Source organism: Notolepis coatsorum, assembly GCF_963971535.1.
Source record: "Notolepis coatsorum genome assembly, chromosome: 15".
NCBI classification, from domain to species: Eukaryota; Metazoa; Chordata; class Actinopteri; order Aulopiformes; family Paralepididae; genus Notolepis; species Notolepis coatsorum.
The window spans coordinates 92201968-92219574 of record NC_140179.1 but is presented as its reverse complement, the minus strand read 5'-3'; the positions used below and the strand labels follow the sequence as shown (position 1 = coordinate 92219574).

At 41.3% G+C, this 17607-nt stretch overlaps 1 protein-coding gene across 3 annotated transcripts; it reads left to right on the top strand.

Moving 5' to 3' along the window:
• The first annotated feature begins 283 nt into the window (after positions 1-283).
• Positions 284-17162, top strand: tmem243b (transmembrane protein 243, mitochondrial b). 3 transcript variants are annotated; one of them, XM_084330446.1, is made up of 7 exons: positions 1274-1358; positions 2321-2475; positions 6877-6970; positions 11329-11497; positions 11827-11877; positions 13622-13726; positions 16125-17162. In XM_084330446.1, the coding sequence occupies exons 4-7, from the start codon at positions 11420-11422 to the stop codon at positions 16242-16244; spliced, it is 354 nt and encodes a 117-aa protein (XP_084186572.1). In that variant the 5' UTR covers positions 1274-1358; positions 2321-2475; positions 6877-6970; positions 11329-11419; the 3' UTR covers positions 16245-17162. The 3 variants fall into 3 exon arrangements, with proteins under 3 accessions (XP_084186573.1, XP_084186571.1, XP_084186572.1); XM_084330447.1 differs by lacking the exons at positions 1274-1358; positions 2321-2475 and adding an exon at positions 284-400; XM_084330445.1 differs by lacking the exon at positions 2321-2475 and having other exon boundaries at positions 1242-1358.
• Positions 17163-17607: the final 445 nt, after the last annotated feature.

Genomic DNA, 17607 nt, shown 5'->3' with positions numbered 1-17607 from the left:
ATACAGTAACAGTGAATTGAATTCATCTCGAACCGAACAGGGGGGGGGGGGGGGGTTGGGGGATTAGGAAGCGGGCCTTGGCATCACGCTCTCCTCATGTGATAGGAGCATGAGATGTGGGATTACATCAACTATGACCCCTGGGGTGCTGAAACTGGAGGTTCTCCCACAGATCAGGAGTACAGACTGTTATTTTATTAGTCTCTGTAATTTGACATGTATGCTTATTAACACACTGTTGTTGGAGCCTTTTTTCTGCAACACTCTGGTCCAGTGGAATAAGCCTGTACTGATACTGTGTGTATGTTGGCTGAGCAATAGAGGAGGATCCATTGCTACTAAGTTATAGAGAGACTTTTCCGTGCTGAACAGCACCTTCCATTGCAGGCCTTCAGCACAGGTGAGTCACACTGTGTTCTAGTTATGGTTTATGATGACCATGTTGTTGGGGGGTGGGGTCTCTCAATGAATTGCCCTTCTGAGGTTTCTCATTATTTTGTATTATTTAAAAAAGAAATTGCTATTATTTTGTAGAAATAATATTATTTTGTAGGAGCTTTTCCTTCATGGAGGGTTAAAGTCGCCACTGTGGGCTTGAGATATACATAAAATACATTTGACAATAGCTGCGACTGTGTTTTTGCCATGAGATTTATGAAAGCAAAGCCTTTTACAGATATCAGTCTGTAATCGAAAAAGTACTTTATCATGTTTGTTTGTTTTTTGTATGTGTATGATTGTTGTTGTTGTTGTTGTTGTTGTTGTTGTTGTTGTTGTTGTTGTTGTTGTTGTTGTTGGTGGTGGTGGCGTAGTTATCAGTAATGAATGGTAGTAGTAGTGGCAGCAGTAGTAGTATCACCACCACCATCATCATCAGTATCATTTCTGATTTATTACGAGTGGTGGTGGTGATACATTAGATCGACATTACAACGATGACTGTATCATAAAATCCCGACGGACGAGACTACATCAAACATATATTTTGGCACAGAGCATTTGATTTATCCAAGGCTGTCGAGAGTCGGCTCAACTTTAACCGAACTCACCTTTAACCGATTGGAAGCCTAACGCCGGGGGGCGTGTATATTTTCTCTAACGCACTTTCACTTCCGCGTTCGGGTTCCGCGATCTGCTGAGAGAAACGTCAGTGGGCCAATCAGATCGCGGAACCCGAACGCGGAAGTGAAAGTGCATTAGGGAAAAATATACACGCGTCCCGGGGTCATTCCCCTTTAACCCGGCTGCTCGCTCCCCCGTCCCTTCAGAAGAAGTTCTGTGAAGTGTGGATGCTGCTGCTGCACACTAAACGTGCTTTATGTGGCAAGTTTGGGAATAAATCGAGCGAATGAAACCTGGTGAGTTAGTTGAAACAAGTCATTAATTATTCCGCTCAGTCGTAACGTGGAACTGTCTAGTAGCAGCTTGTTAGCTTACGCTAGCGTCGTGTTAGCCAACCTGCTCTACTAGTAGCTACCACCAGTCGGCCTACTTGTCACCCTAGCTACGTTTGTTGTTAGTCTTTTAGAATGAATAGTAAGATGAAGAGATATGAGTTTGGTTCTTTAAATATACCTCCTCGAGTTTAGGTGTAGTCGTCCCACATATAACGTCACTTTCATACACGGCTAGCTACGGTTAACTACGTTAACGTTACCCGGATAAACTTAAATGTCATTCATGCCTAACGACGGTTAGCTTAAGCTAACTGGCTACGTTAGATATATCAAGTTGAATTAAGTTTGACAGGTTTCAGATATTTATACTTCCTGTACGTGTCCATGTCTGTCTGTATTTACTTGCATATAATCCGTTTTATGTGTCTTTTATACCTCTATCACTGACTGTACATACTAATACTAAACTACAAATCTGTGCATCTGATTACTAGCACTATCACTCGGTACTACTCATTTATATATTTTATATCCAGTCTAATCACCTGCTGTACATTGTATATTACTACTGCACTTTACTGTTACATTTTCACTCTTTGCACACTGCCAAACTTATTTTCGTTGTACTGTACTTGTGCTGTATAATGATAATGCATTTGAATCGAATGTACATGTATTCTACTGCTGCTGTCCGATTGGAGTGTACAGCTATTCGCCTAATATGTGACATAGAGGCCTAACCTCTTTATTTTTACAGGATCAACCCTATGTCTGAATAGACTGTTTGCTGTGTTTATCAGCCATCACGTTTTTAGTGTGCCGAGTTCATAACACTGTTACAGTTTAGTCATTGGAAAAAGTTTATTTTGACTTGAGTTGTTGAGCAGGGCATTATTGATCAGAGATATTTTTGTTACACACAGATTATACTTTCATCAAATCTGTGACCTTTCCTATGGCTTGTTCACTGGGGGGCGACAGTGGCTCAGGAGGTTGAGCGGTCATCTGGTTATTATCAGAAGGTTCCCGGTTCGATAACGCCTAACTGCTCCCGATGAGTAGGTTGGCACTTTGCATGGTGAGTGAATGTGAGGCATAACTTGTAAAGCACTTTGGATAAAGATAAAGGGTAGGCTACTGGCCTCAGTGGTTTTTCTGTAATTGTTTGGTAGCGTTGGACGACTAACATTGTTCATATTAGGATATGCTTACTTTTTTATGATCACTACTAAATCACTACTTCTTCTACACACAATTGTTTGTGGTTTTTGAGGAAAATTTTGCTAGATTTGATTATAATGTTTAGTTAATTTCTCTATTCTGTGGTGGTCCACCATGGCATGGCACACAGTCTCCCTTTTCACCTTCTCCAAGTCAGGCTACTCTTCTTTCACTGTGCCACTAGTAAGTACACTGTTTTCAATGGGCCTCATTCGGCACACATTTGTTCTTTCTTGCACACTATATGAGTTTTTTTTACCATCAATTTAGACAGGAGCAAAGCCTGGTGGATTTTTCTAACCCCTTCTATCCCTGATATCTATTGTGTACCTCTTGTAACTGTCAATCACCCAGGCTTGCAAAGACATTCATGTTACAAGAGGTACACAATAGATGTTCAGAGTTTCAAATAGCCACCAGGCTTCACTTCCTGTCCGTAACGCACACTATAAGTGTGTAAGAACACATTTGTGCATAAGAACATTCATGAATGAGGCCCAATGTAGTTTTATTTCACGTGAGCTTGAGCCAGATATTTTCTTCTTCTTAGCCTGGTTAAGTCCTGGTAAGTTGCCTGCTTAATCACAGTGGAATGTAGCTTTAGACCACTTTTATGCTGCTGTCGATAATGAGCCTCTTGTTTCCCACTGGGTAGATTTAGCTGAAAAGGCTGTTTTTGTGTTTTATACTCCTTCCTAGTCCTACTGCCGTCTGCCACCTGACCCAGAAACCAGAAGAACAAAGATACTCTGGTTCTAATAGGCCTAACTACAATTCTCCCTCTCTCATACAACAAAGATACTGATCATACTGTGCTCCTCAAGAGGCCTAACTACATTTATCTCTCTCATATCCAACAAAGATACTGTGCTCCTCAAGAGGCCTAATTACAATTCTCTCTCTTGTAGGGATGGGCAAAACTCACAAAATCACTGGGAACTATTCGATTACACGACCCCCCCCCCCCCTAACAGATTTAGTTTTTACTTGATAGTGAACGTGACATAATCAAACAAGTGTGTTAGCTGGCTGCTGTCATTGCTAACAGCTAGAAATGTGGACTTAATAATTTACTTAATAATGAACGTGAGATAATCAAGCGAGCTAACTGTCATTGCTTTGATTGATTGATTGATTGATTGAAAACTTTATTAACAGATTGCAGAATGGGTACAATACAGTACAGCTCAATACACACAATTGTTAAGGGGATGCAGACCAGAGAAAGACTTTCGTCTTGTTTACATCAGGGTCCCCCATTTTCAATTCATCAGGACATATATGACATACAGATAGTCAGTACTGCTACATCTATACATTTATGACATACCAGATTTGCAAATACAGTACTGTTTGTGATACAGAAGGAGTCAAGAAAAGGGAGTATATACATTTGACGTAGAAACTGTACATTGGAGGAGGTTGGGTGGGGGGGTTGGGTACATTGGGATATTGACGACCATACTGGGTAATTTACATTGGAGGTGGTTGGGGGGGGGGGGGGCACACTGTATAAACAAGCAAAACTGTACATTGAGGGGGGGGGAGGAGACACTGTATAAACAAACAAAATTGTACATTGGACTATTGACAAAACCATACTAGGTAAATGACTGTACATTGGAGGGGGTTGGGTTAGGATATTTACAGGGGCCAGTGTTGAATTGCAGTCTCCCGTAGGTGTCCCTTGAGAGAGGTTTTGAAAGTGGGTAGTGATCCACATTCCTTTACAGCTTTGGGTAGGGCGTTCCACATTGATGTGGCATAATTGCGAAACGTGTTTAGTCCCTTATTTGAGCCGAATCTGGGTTTAACATGATTTGTGGAGCTCCCTCTGGTGCTAACAGCTAGAAATGTGGACTTAATAATTTACTTAATAATGAATGTGAGATAATCAAGCGAGCTAACTGTCATTGCTAACAGCTAACGCCAGTGGAAGGAGCTAACGTTAACATAGTTTCCGGAACAAAAGCATTCAAACGTTACTTCACTGATGCTTGAAATTTGTATTTATTGGTTTAAAATACAGAGACGGTTCATATTAAGGAACATTTGACTGTAAATATGCCAGTTTAGCCAAGTTGGCTAATTTTCAACTGTAGTCTCTGGGGCAGGTGACATGAGCACAACAATAATTAAAACATAGTACAATAATTAAAACACAGTAGGAATCAGTATAGGTTACAATACACTAAAATACATACAAATAAATAGATACATTAAAATACATTACAATACAACCCCTCAGTTAAAATGGTCGCACACTTGACCATCTCTCAACCATGATTTTAGTTAGTTTTAAATGAAATGTAACTTTGATACTCCCTGAGCCGTGTTGGCAGACTGTTCCAGGTGTGGGCTGCTCTCACGGAAAAGGCTGTCTGACTAAAAGCAGACCTCCTGTTTGGGACTACACAGTCCCCTCTGACTACAGACCTGGTATATCTGTCAGCAGATGCTTTCTGTTTTATGAAAGTACAGAGGGGGGGAGGAGCCAAGCCATGTAGGATTTTATAGGTAAGGCAGGCATCTTTGAATTGTGTGAACTTGGCAAACAAACATGGCGTACGCCGTACGTACAAAACGTTGCTATCATATAACATCTCCAGTCGCTCTTTCATCGTTCTTTTCTGTTCTCCCAGCTGTATCTCACAGAGACTGGTATGCTACCTGGCTAGCTACCTGTACCAAGCATGCCGTCGTTGAGTATATACACATTCTGCTCCTGTCTGAATGGTTGTAGCAGGTGAATTCAGATCCACATTCTGCTCCTGTCTGAATATGGTTGTAGCAGGTGAATTCAGATACACATTCTGCTCCTGTCTGAATGGTTGTAGCAGGCGAATTCAGATACACATTCTGCTCCTGTCTGAATATGGTTGTAGCAGGTGAATTCAGATACACATTCTGCTCCTGTCTGAATGGTTGTAGCAGGCGAATTCAGATACACAGCTGCTCCTGTTCCACTTGGTAGGAATCAATTGCTTTGTTATGCTTTGTAAGTCAATAGAGCTGGGTATTGGCACTGATTACCCAATTCAATTTAGATTCACAAGGTCCCGATTCTGATTGATTCAAATTAGGGATGCTCGATATTGGCTTTTTTACCTATACCGATATTGTCCAACTCTTAATTTCCGATACCGATACCAACCGATACCGATATATGCAGGGTTTCCCCCCCAAAAAATTGAATAATTTCAGGTAATTAACATTACATATCTCTTGTTGTGGAATTAACACATTATGCATACTTTTGACAATAAATAAAATCAGAATTTGTTCTTGCTTGCCTGGGTAAATAAAGGTTATAGAAATGTAAAAAAAAAAAATATATATATATATATATATATTTTTTTTTGAAAACCGATACAGATATTTTCCGATATCACATTTTAATGCCGATATCGGCCGATAATATCGGTGGGCCGATAATATCGGACATCCCTAATACAAATTGATATATCGATTAAATTAGGATGGTGCTGGTTTGAAGGGCCAGCACCTGCCATTGTTGTCAAAAGTTATATTTTGGTTCCTGTGGTGGTTCAGCAGAAAGTAACGTGTCGCAAAGCAAACTAGTGACTAGAGCAGACAGTTCTCAAACTACGGGTTGCGACCCAAAGTGGGGTCGTGGGTAGGTGACAGTGGGGCATTGGCAAGTAAATTTTTTTTTTTTACTGTTCTGGCAACATATTTTGGCAAAATATGCCTAATTTTCATAAATGTGTATTGATAACATAGTGCTGTAATTAAATGTTCGAATAAATATGCATGATCAAGTTCAACAACGTGTGCTTTTATTTTGATATTCCTTAATTCCCCGTTGAAATTACGCAATACATTAAGTGTGGGGTCGCCAAAAAATATCCTAAATATAATGGGGTTGTGGTATAAAAAAGTTTGAGAACCCCTGGACTAGAGACATCAGCGGGGTTGGAGGCGTGGCTACAAATGTAATTTAGTGAAAACCTTCACACGTCCTCTGAAAACCTTCTTCAATATTAGTTGCATCCCTTTGCTCAAGTTGCAGTAAACCAACCACTCCGATGTCTTTGAGTCATTGTCAAGTCAAAAAGGATTGTTGAACCTTATTATGAATAGTATTTGTAAAATTAACATGAAGCCCTTTGTTTCATGATAATAAGGTTTCAGACTGAAAATAAATCATTCATGTTTTTAACCTTCTAAATGGCGATTATGGCATGCCATAATTGTTTCGTTACACAGAGGTCTCTTCTTTTGGTGTCCTCCGCAGGTGGAGGAACTAGCCCGACTGACTGACTGATGTCATCATGATGTCGTCATCAACCCACTGAAGCCTGTCTGCTGTGGAGCGAGGCACTAGGCAGGTCAGTGCTTCTCATACATGCATACATTATACATACATACATGTATGTGTATATATATATATATTAGTGCTGTCAGGCGATTAAAAAAATTAATCTAATTAATCGCATTTTATGCCTGATATTCTATATTCTATAATCATATTTCAAATTGCATGTGTCCGGATGGCAGAATTCAGTACTTGTAGGAGCCAAATATATATATTTAGAGTATTTTATTATATAATTGTCATAATAGCCCATTCTAGAACAATTGTGAATGTGATGTCACAGTATGATGTCATGGTCGAACATTCTAGAACATTTGCGATGATGTCATAGCCGAACATTCTAGAACATTGAACATTCTAGAACATTTGTGGTGATGTCATAGCCGAACATTCTAGAACATCTGATGATGTCATGACCGAACCTTCTAGAACATTTGTGTATCTATATATTCAGCAATTTTCTCAGCCAGGTCAGTGTGCATCTTGAAACCGTGCTGAGCGGTCGGTACTGAACAGATAGACTAAACAACATCGATTTTCGGCTTTCCAGTGTGGAGGAATTTTCATGTGTCGAGTCGGCTGTGATTTGAGACTGGGAAAATACAGTTTTCTTACCTTGTAGTAGTGACGTGAATATTTAGGTAAATAGATTTAGGACCACTTCTATAAAGAAAGACTTCGCTGTGGAAGAGAAATAAACCATTTGGATATCTTTGTTTTACACTTTAACGGCTGTGGACATTATTTTTCTTTATCAACGAACGTACTACTCACGAGTAAGTAATTTTAACCAGTAGAGTCAAGTGGAACGTCGGCCATCATAGTACTGTATCTACAAAACCTTCTGTTTAATCATCTTCCATTGATTAATTTGCTTAGATTTTTCAGGTCTGGTCAATTTGAGCATGGTGTTATTCAGTCAAAGATAAAAAATTTTTTTATTGATATTCTCATTTGGTTCATTACAATTTACTCAAGCCTAGTAACAGCAGACACAGTATTTCTGACCCTGGGAATACATTCCCTGAGATCCATAGATGTCCCTAGAATCAGATACCAAGAACATGCAAATGGACCATATAAAAAAAGTTTGTAAATGTATTCTACGTTCTTATGGAATGAATGAGATAATACATTTTTTGTTAATTTTCATAACGCGATAATTTGCTGTCTAATTAATTAATCAATCTAATTAACGTGATAAACTGACAGCCCTAATATATATATATATATATTAAACTAAATAAGACTTGTGCACATCTGGTTGGACCCCGACTGGAGGTGCAGGTCAGCGCAAGAGATATATAAAACTAAAAGAAGCAGTTCAAAAGAAAGAAGGGACCGCACACTCCTCAGGACTGGTTTTTGCTTTTTTTTTTATTGCACAACGCGTTTAGCTTCTGCTTCCTTTATGCACCTGAGGAAGCAGAAGCGAAACGCGTTGTGCAATAAAAAAAAAAGAAGCAAAAACCAGTCCTGAGGAGTGTGCGGCCCCTTCTTTCTTTTGAAGGTATTCTTCTTTTAGTTTTATATATATATATATATATATATAACATACATACATGACTTTGCTTCCCACGATCATGAAAGCAAGATAATGGAGAGAATTGATATTCCAAGATTCTTAATCGATTCACACATCCCCAAAATCTATTTCTTTCAGTTTCCAGTCTTGTGATATGGTTTTAACTTTCTCATGACCTCAGAACTATAAATCCTTAGCTTGCTGAATCCTACAGATTAGCCAAGACCAGCCAGGCAGAAAGACTCGCACAAGCTTTATAGCATGAGGGTTAATAGCCATCTAGAATTGAATATCGAATTGCCTAGATAATCATGATTAATCAAAAATCTAAATCGAATCATGAGCTTCCAGAAGATTCCCGCCCCCAGTGAGCCCAGCGCTCTTAGGTCGCTTTCACATATAGTTTTGGTGGACTCGGTGCGGTTCTGGGGGTGAAGTTGCAACATTGTTGCATTCTTCATTTGGTTCGCCTGCTTTCACACAGATATCTGTCAGGCGGACCGAGACCTTCTGAACAATGTCACGCGGTCGAAAAGGGTGCTTGTCTATTGGACAGTGGAAATGTGTGTGTGGCTGCATCCCGTGTGTGCGCGCGCGCGTGTGTGTGTGTCTGTGTGGACTGCGAGTCCTCCAGATCAGCGGAGCCGAGTTTTGACATGGCATTGATCCATTGTTCTATTGAAGCACATTACCACCATCCTCTCGCTAAACAACTTGTAGACCACGGTGTTTTTATGAGTGCCCACAAGTAGCTTTTTTTTTTTTTTTTTTTCTTTTTTTTACTTACATTTTTATTTGCATTTTTGATTTACAAACATCTCAGACAATACAATTAAACAGACAGAAACAATAAAGAAAAAATTATAACATCAAAAAGAATAGTGATGCACCGATGTGAAAATGGTGGCCGATACCGATAACCGCTATTAATATTGCTGTTCTGGCCGATACCGATATTTACCGATGTCGATATCTCTGTATAGAAAACACTTTTTTATGATAATCAAATAAAGAGCTATTTTCCAAAACGCATACTTTTTTACTTTTGTAATTTATTTTCAGAAATTACTGATATTTTGAAACAATTTAAGGCCAAAACATGTAAAAAGAAAAAATAATATTAAATTTTAATAAAAAAAAAAGAAAAAATTATATCGGCCCATATCGGCCCTATCTTGATATCGGGCTGATACCGATGTGTAAAAAAACGGCCATATCGGCCGATATTATATCAGCGGCCAATATATCGTGCATCACTAAAAAAGAAAACAAAAATAAAAGAAAGGGGGTGACATGGGTTCATCGGTCAATTCTATCTTTACCTTGTTTATTTACATTTCAATTTATTTTATAGTTCCCTTGTTCCCTTTTCATTCTTTTTTTAAACAATATGTTTATTGGTATTTTTTATTTTTTTTTAGTTTTACAGCATCAGTTCAACAGTTCAACAACCATACAAAAGGAAATGCTGCCAACTGCCCCCCCCTCCCCGAGTTACAGAAAAATAGATGCAAATTACCCCCCCCCCCCCTGAAAGAAAAAATATATAAATAAAAAAAAAAAAAACTCGGCCAGACCCCCCCCTCCCCTCCCCCAGACTAGGACCTCGACAAATTCAGTTTTTTCTTTTTTTACACATTTTGAGAGTTTTGTAAACCCAGTTACACCCGTCTAACAGGTGCCCATACTTCTACACCAAACAAATACATTTCTACCATTACATCTTTTCTCTTCAAAGAGCAACTATTAACATTTACAGTATCATTCATTGCAATATATACCGTTCAGAAAGACAAAAGGGAGCTTCAAATAGCCTACATCATCAACCTACTATGTAATCTGTTCTAAGTATTGCCTAAACCCAGCCCAGCATTTATCAAAGAGACGTGGTTTTTTCTTAAGATTGAACATTATTTTCTCTGATGCCATGTACGAAGAGATTTCACTAAGCCACATAGACATGGGGGGGGGATTCAGCACTTTTCCACAGCATGGCAATACACTTGTTCCCTGCAATCATGGCCAATTTAATGATCCGCACCTTGCCTCTCTTATCTGGAGAAATGTCAGACATGTCTCCTAAAGTAGCTGTTTTATTAATAATATAATAAGCCGCGCGCCTCGGTAATAATAATAAGCCGCGTTTTTTCTTCCTTCTTCCCAAGATGCACAGATAGATAGATAGATAGATAGAGAGATTAGATGCAGTGTGCTTGTTTTGCAGTGAGTGCTGCGAGCAGTGGTAATAATAATCACTTCCTATATTTGGTTCGCATTTGGTTCGATGAAGCCGAACCGAGACCTACGTTTTCAGGCGGACCAGAGTTCGACTGTTTGGTCCGCGAACCGAGTTCGACGCTCATTCACACAGACCCGAAAAACCGGACTATCGAATTCTGGTCCGAAAGTCCGGACCAAACAGCCCCTGTGTGAAAGCGACCTTATTCCTAGCTTTAGTAGAAAGTGGGAAATGTGTGTAACTGATTATTATACATTTCTTAATCTGTTTGTCTGTTTTAAAGGTGCTATTGATCAAATCTTTACGTAGAATAATCATGTTTTTAAAAGAATACATCCACAAAACTTTTAGAAAGGTTGGTATTAAAAGCATTGCTTTCCCCCCCCCCCCCAAATATTGGGTGGGTCCAACATGAATGTTGTTGTTTACATGTTGTGTGCATGTATAAATGGTAAATGGCATGTATCACCTCCCTACTTCCCATTTCCCCTTGTGAAATGCACCTGATTGGATAAATGACATGCTGGTGCCCTGGTGTAACATCTAGTGGCCGAATGTTATCTACAGTATAGCACATTTAACCAAAGCTTCTTTGGGAAACTTGTAGGTCGCTAGCATGCAGTTGCCCCATGTGTCCATGAGGTGGTGCTGCTGAGAGGAGTGGCGTGGTGCCATCTGGCTGCATCTGTCTGTTGGCCATGGATGACTTCACCAGCAGAACATACGGTACCAGTGGGCTGGACAACAGACCTCTGTTTGGAGAGACGTCGGCACGGGTAGGGATGGGAGAGAGGGAAAGGGGTGCTGATGATGTGTGTGTGGGGGGGGCTGGGGCTGGGCAATAAACTAAAAATTTACCAATACCAACATTAGAAATCTTTTACTTTGATATGTATGTTAACTAAATGCATTCCTCCAGTACACAGGCTGTTTAATTTTGTACCCCTTTAATTCAACTGAATGTACAACCAATCATTTCTCTTCTATTCTCCTGCCCTCCTCTCCTTTTACCCTCTCCTCCTTCTCTGCTCTCCTCTCCTCCCTTCCCCTCTTCTCTGCTCTCCTCGCCTCTCCTCTCTTCTCCTCTGCTCTCTCCTATCCTCAGGATCGAATCATCAACCTCGCTGTGGGCGGATTCACCTCTCTAGTAGTTCTAGTAAGTTCTCTGTTTCCTCTACATCTGTTCAGAAGTGGTGGACCACCACAGCAAGAACACCACCGTCACATTAACAAAACATCATAATCAGCTAAATGTCCCTCAAAATACAACATGTTTATTGCTACAACTTGCACTAGAACCAAAACTAGGACTAACTTGCCACCACTGCCACAAAACAGTTGGGGAGGAAATGCTGTCAGCTGCGACTTACAATTCTAGCAATTTTCTTGTGTTCAATGAACACCTGTCTAACCTATGAGGAGTGTTGGTGGCAGTGTTGTAGTCCAGGGCCCTCATTTATCAACAATTCTTAGAAAGTGTTCTATGTTCGTACGTAAGCACAGAATTTAGAATGTGTGTACGCACAGAAATATTGGGATTTATCAACCGTGCGTACACGGGTCCTACGCTCCTCCGTGTTGATAAATACCTCTTTGTTCTACCGTCAATGCTTGTGCATGATTATCCATATATGGTCATGAAACACCCCCCATGGGATGTGAAATAATGGACTGACCCGAGCGAACTATGAGAAACTCCACGAGCGAGATTGTTCACGGAACCAAGAAGACACAACCCGTGTTATGGGATAAATAACAGGCTGGCGCGGCGGACTTGTACATGGTGATGTCAGATATCAAGACTCCCTAAGACCATTGCTGCAATTCTGCCTGGACAGCTCAAAATACTAATAAAGACCATTCGTTAACCACTGTTTGGCGTTAGTGTGTCATTATAACCATGCTGGAATATGAATGCCTTTATTCGTTCTGTTCGATTGGCTACCGGGTATAATATGATTTGTACTAGAGGCATACAATCTATTTTGTTGTCGGTATTAGGTAGCCTATATGAATTACATATAATAGCAGCCATAGCCTACATTATGCAACAGTAACTTGCGTATATTTAATAACACATGGCACAGCCCTGCGAAGCCCTGCATACAGTAAACCAACTTGATCATTAATCTAGCTGTTGTATTGTATAAAATACTCTTACCATAAGGGACATTGTCCTCTTCAAAAACGCCATACAAATATTATATGTTGAAATAATTTACCACTTTTTCTTCATAAATCTTTTATTCAACTTCAGCCCTGATCATAACCACCACATATTCAATTCACTTTATAATTCGAACCCTTTAAATGCCAGTGTGTGTGATGGCATCACAAATTATTGTAAAAAAACACAAAAAGTGAAATATATCAAATGCAAAGTAGATTTTTCTGGGGGGGATTATTACAGTCTAGCATGTGTCAATGATTAGCAACAACGCCGATTTTGGTGGAATTTTAGTTTTTTCTGTGTGTGTGAGCGAGAGAGAGAGGGATAGTTCTCCAACTTGTGTGAGTTTAGACTGCGTTACCATCTGTTGCAGTGATCTCCTGGTTGTTCCCCACCTAGGTGATCTAACTATCATGCCGCTGCAACTAGAAACACTGGCCTGGCCTGCTTCTAAGTTCAGTGGCCTGACTGCATGACATTTTATTTTCTTTATTTTTAACGAAATCAATACATTCTGGAAATCATCTCGCGACGGTCGCGACCCCCACTTTGGGAACCACTGTCCTAGGTGACAGTGATTAGTTGCTGTAATGGGTACAGTAATGTGCATTGTGTCTCCTAGGTGACAGTGATTAGTTGCTGTAATGGGTACAGTAATGTGCATTGTGTCTCCTAGGTGACAGTGATTAGCTCCTCTAATGGGTACAGTAATGTGCATTGTGTCTCCTAGGTGACAGTGATTAGTTCCTTTGTGTTTCCCACGCTACCTCCATGGCCACTCAACATCTTCTTCGCAGTGTGTATCCTGCTGACCTGCGGATCCGCTGGAATGTTGGTATGCCACACACGCACACACCAACCATTCACAAAACAGCCCGACCTATAGGCAAAAGAGCCCTGCTTGGTGCTGCACTTTGATACATATTTTTTGTTTTGGCCTGATATGGGTTATGGGATGTGGCTTGGACTTAAGTGGGTATAGGGGAGGGGTTGCTACTGCTGGCCACACCTCAGGCTCTGCCAAGAGAGACATTCACAGTATAATAAGTTACTAAACTCCAACCGACACGTCATGTTATGATGAATTGAAAATGGGGGACCCTGATGTAAACCAGACGAAAGTCTTTCTCTGGTCTGCATCCCCTTAACAATTGTGTGTTTTGAGCTGTACTGTATTGTACCCATTCTGCAATCTGTTAATAAAATGTTCAATCAATCAAACCAAAACAGAAAATATAAACAAAGTGCAATACCAAGTGCCCTGCAAAAGAGTGGCTAATCTAGTCCACAGGTGTAATGATATTCTGTTCATTAACCACATATTGTTATCACCTGCATTGCTTTTACCATTTTCTTACACTCTGCATTGCTTTCATTCTGTCTATTTTATGTCCATTGTATGTCTATTTTACAATTACTGCTGTGAAGCACTTTGGGCTGCAATTCTTGTATGAAAGGTGCTATACAAACAAAGTGTATTATTATTATTAGAGGTAGCTGTTTGATTGCTTTATAGATTCTACCTTTAACACTATCACTGCCACTGGTTAACATGGTAAAACATGGTTGAATGCCAGCACCCACTTCAATGATAGCGTTGTGAACGCATAATCTGTCTTAAATGTCTTAAATTATGGCTATGTGTCTAATCTGCCCGTTGCTTATCAATGACTTGTTTGCAGTCAACATTGTCGAAAGAATTTTTTTTTAATCGGTTCATTTCCGTTTTATAGCATTTTGAAAAGCCCTCGTTTTCTTGAGTTTCAGGAAAATATGAAGATTCTGTGATAAACAGCATTTACTGGAATATTCTGGAATACACAAAACGTTGTAATTTTTCGGCCTATTTGTGAATAGTTTTAAAATAAACGCTAGATTATCAATAGTATACGTGTACTTATGCACGCTAGAGAAGCGGGCTGAAAAATCTATTCCTATTTCCTGATCAGCGCGCACACACACACACACACACATGGGGCAAATGCTGATATCTTTGTGAAAACAGATCCGATTACCCCAAGACTGGTAAAATAGATTCCTTACCTCAAATCAGATGTTTATGATTATTCCAATTCCTGATCGCCATTCCAAATATCGATCGCGTTTATTGATTCAGCGCTGGGTACTGTAAATATGTATTCCACGCCGTTTTCCTGGCTCGGCAATCACTTCGATCCTTCAGATGCCTTGCCGGAAAAGTAAAATGAGGAAACTGGACCCCCCACCCCCCCCCCCCCCCCCCACCAGTCTAATCCAATGGGGTGCAGTTACACAGGGAGAGACGATAGGGGGCGGTATTTCCCCAATGGAGCTCAGAGAGAGGTGATGCACTAGCTAATAAATAAAAAATAAAAAGACAAACAAACGCTATATAGCGTTGCTGGCATTCAACGGACGGCATGAACTAATGACATAAAGCGTCCGTGGCACTCAAAGTGTTAAATACCTTTTTGCTGGCCTACAAGAGCGAAGGTACCAGCTTGACTGATGTCACTGGTTTATATGCAGACCGTGTTGAACCAAGTGAGGAGAGTCAGAGTCCCAGTCACATGGAATGAGCATGTACTTGTACCCATGTGTATTTCCTGTCCGCTACTCTGGCCAAGCCGTAGGAACCACAGAGCGCTCTGATGTTCACAACGGTAGTTAATGGTACAGTATCAAGCTAACTAGCGATACTTGCTAGCATTTTAGCTGACTCAACAACAGTGAGTGAAGTCTTTGTGAGATCACAACTGACCACAGGCACGAATACGAAGGAATACTAGCCCGCTACAGACTCTGAAAGACAGTAGCTAAGTGTTCTTCAAAGTCCTGGTGTCTTAATGTGGTATTTCTGAGGGATTTTGACCTCTCTCCTTCTATCCCTCCATCTCTCCTCTTCTCTCTCCTCTTCTCCCGCTCCTGTCCCCTCATCTCTCTCCTCTTCTCTCTCCTATCCCTCCGTCTCTCCTCCTTCTCTTATCTCTCCTCTCCCTCCTATCCATCCCATCCGTCTCTCTCCTCTTCTATCCCTCCTCTCCCTCCCTCTCTTCTCTCTCCTCTCGCTCCGTCTCTCTCCTCTTCTATCCCTCCATCTCTTTCCTCTCCCTCCCTCTCTTCACTCTCCTCTCCCTCTCCTATCCATCCCATCCATCTCTGCTCTCCCCCTCCTATCCATCCCATCCACCTCTCTCTTACCCCTCTCTCTCTCTCTTCTCCCTCTCGTATCCCTCCATCTCTCTCTCTCTCAGATATACTGGTACAGGCAGGGGGACTTGGAGCCAAAGTTCAGGAACCTGATCTACTACATGCTGGTGTCCATCGTGCTACTGTGCCTCTGTGCCAACCTGTACTTCCATGGCGTCACGTAGAGGGCGGGGCTTAGCCCTTTGACGGACAAGATGGACACAGACAGACGGATGAAGAAAACACACGCACACACACGTGTGTAAAATAATAAAGTGTGTGTCGCCACCAATGAAGAACAGGAAGATACAGATGTGCACAGACACTGACACACACACACACACACATACGCAGGCCTGTCTACCAATGGGACCAAAAAGTAAAAAAGTTACTCCATCCAACCGCTAACTTGAATGGATTTGATTGAACTCAACTTACCAACACGGCACAAAGGAACAAAACCCAACCGACAGACTTAATAAGGTTCGGTTGGGATTTAGATCAGACTCGGGTTGGTCCCAAGTGAACTTCTTGGACAATGGGGAGGTCTGGTGCAGATGCATTGCACGTGTGCGCGCGCGCACACACACACACACACACACACACATACAAAGAGAAGTTGGCGAATTGGTCGACAAGAAAGACTGCCGGATTAACCCCTGAAACAGACCGGAAGCATACTGCCCGGTTAACCCCTGAACCAGACCGGAAGCAGACTGCCCGGTTAACCCCTGAACCGGACCGGAAGCATACTGCCCGGTTAACCCCTGAACCAGACCGGAAGCAGACTGCCCGGTTAACCCCTGAACCGGACCGGAAGCAGACTGCCCGGTTAACCCCTGAACCAGACCGGAAGTGGAACAGACACCGAACGGCACACGCTTCCCTCCAGCCGCTGTGTTAATAGCATCAAGTCTGTTTTCTCAGCACTCTGGAAGTGGACTCGATAGAAATACACTGAGAGATACACTGAGAGATTCACTTACAACGACCCCAGAATACATTAAAAAAAGAAAACGCGCTCTGTGTTTTCTCTAGCCACATGCCTCTCGCGTCCGGCCGTTCTGCGCCTGCTTCCCGGCCTGTTCCAGGGGTAAGAATGAAGGATGTATGATAAGATGGGGGGGGGGGGGGGGGGGGGGGGGGGGAACGCGGAAGGGGCTGGAATGAGCTCCTCCCCTTCTATTTCTCCCTTTTTGTTTTTTCTCCCTGTTCCCTTTGTGTACTGTAGACAGTGTCACACACGCACTAGCTCGCACAGCAATAGCACAACAGCATCAGGGTTTCATGGCTAATATATGCAGTTATCTCTTTCTTTCTTGCCACCTCCTTCTTCCCCTCTTCTTTTTTTCTGCTTATCTGATTGTGATGGTTGAGTTCATTTAATGTTCAAATCAAGTTGAGCCAAGAGGATTTTTCTTTTCTTATTTTATTTTTTATAAATAATAATCGTTCAAATGATTTAACGTCAAACACAGTATTATGATGACTGCCAATTCTTGCACTAAGCGGAGCTGAGTTTTTGTCTAAGCCACAGCACAGACACCC

Excerpts from the sequence above, each read along its gene's own strand:
- tmem243b (XM_084330447.1), top strand. The coding sequence starts at position 11,420 with ATGGATGACTTCACCAGCAGAACATACGGTACCAGTGGGCTGGACAAC. Across the intron at positions 11,498-11,826 it reads TTGGAGAGACGTCGGCACGG|GATCGAATCATCAACCTCGC; the intron begins GTAGGGATGGGA and ends TCCTATCCTCAG. Across the intron at positions 13,727-16,124 it reads GCGGATCCGCTGGAATGTTG|ATATACTGGTACAGGCAGGG; the intron begins GTATGCCACACA and ends TCTCTCTCTCAG.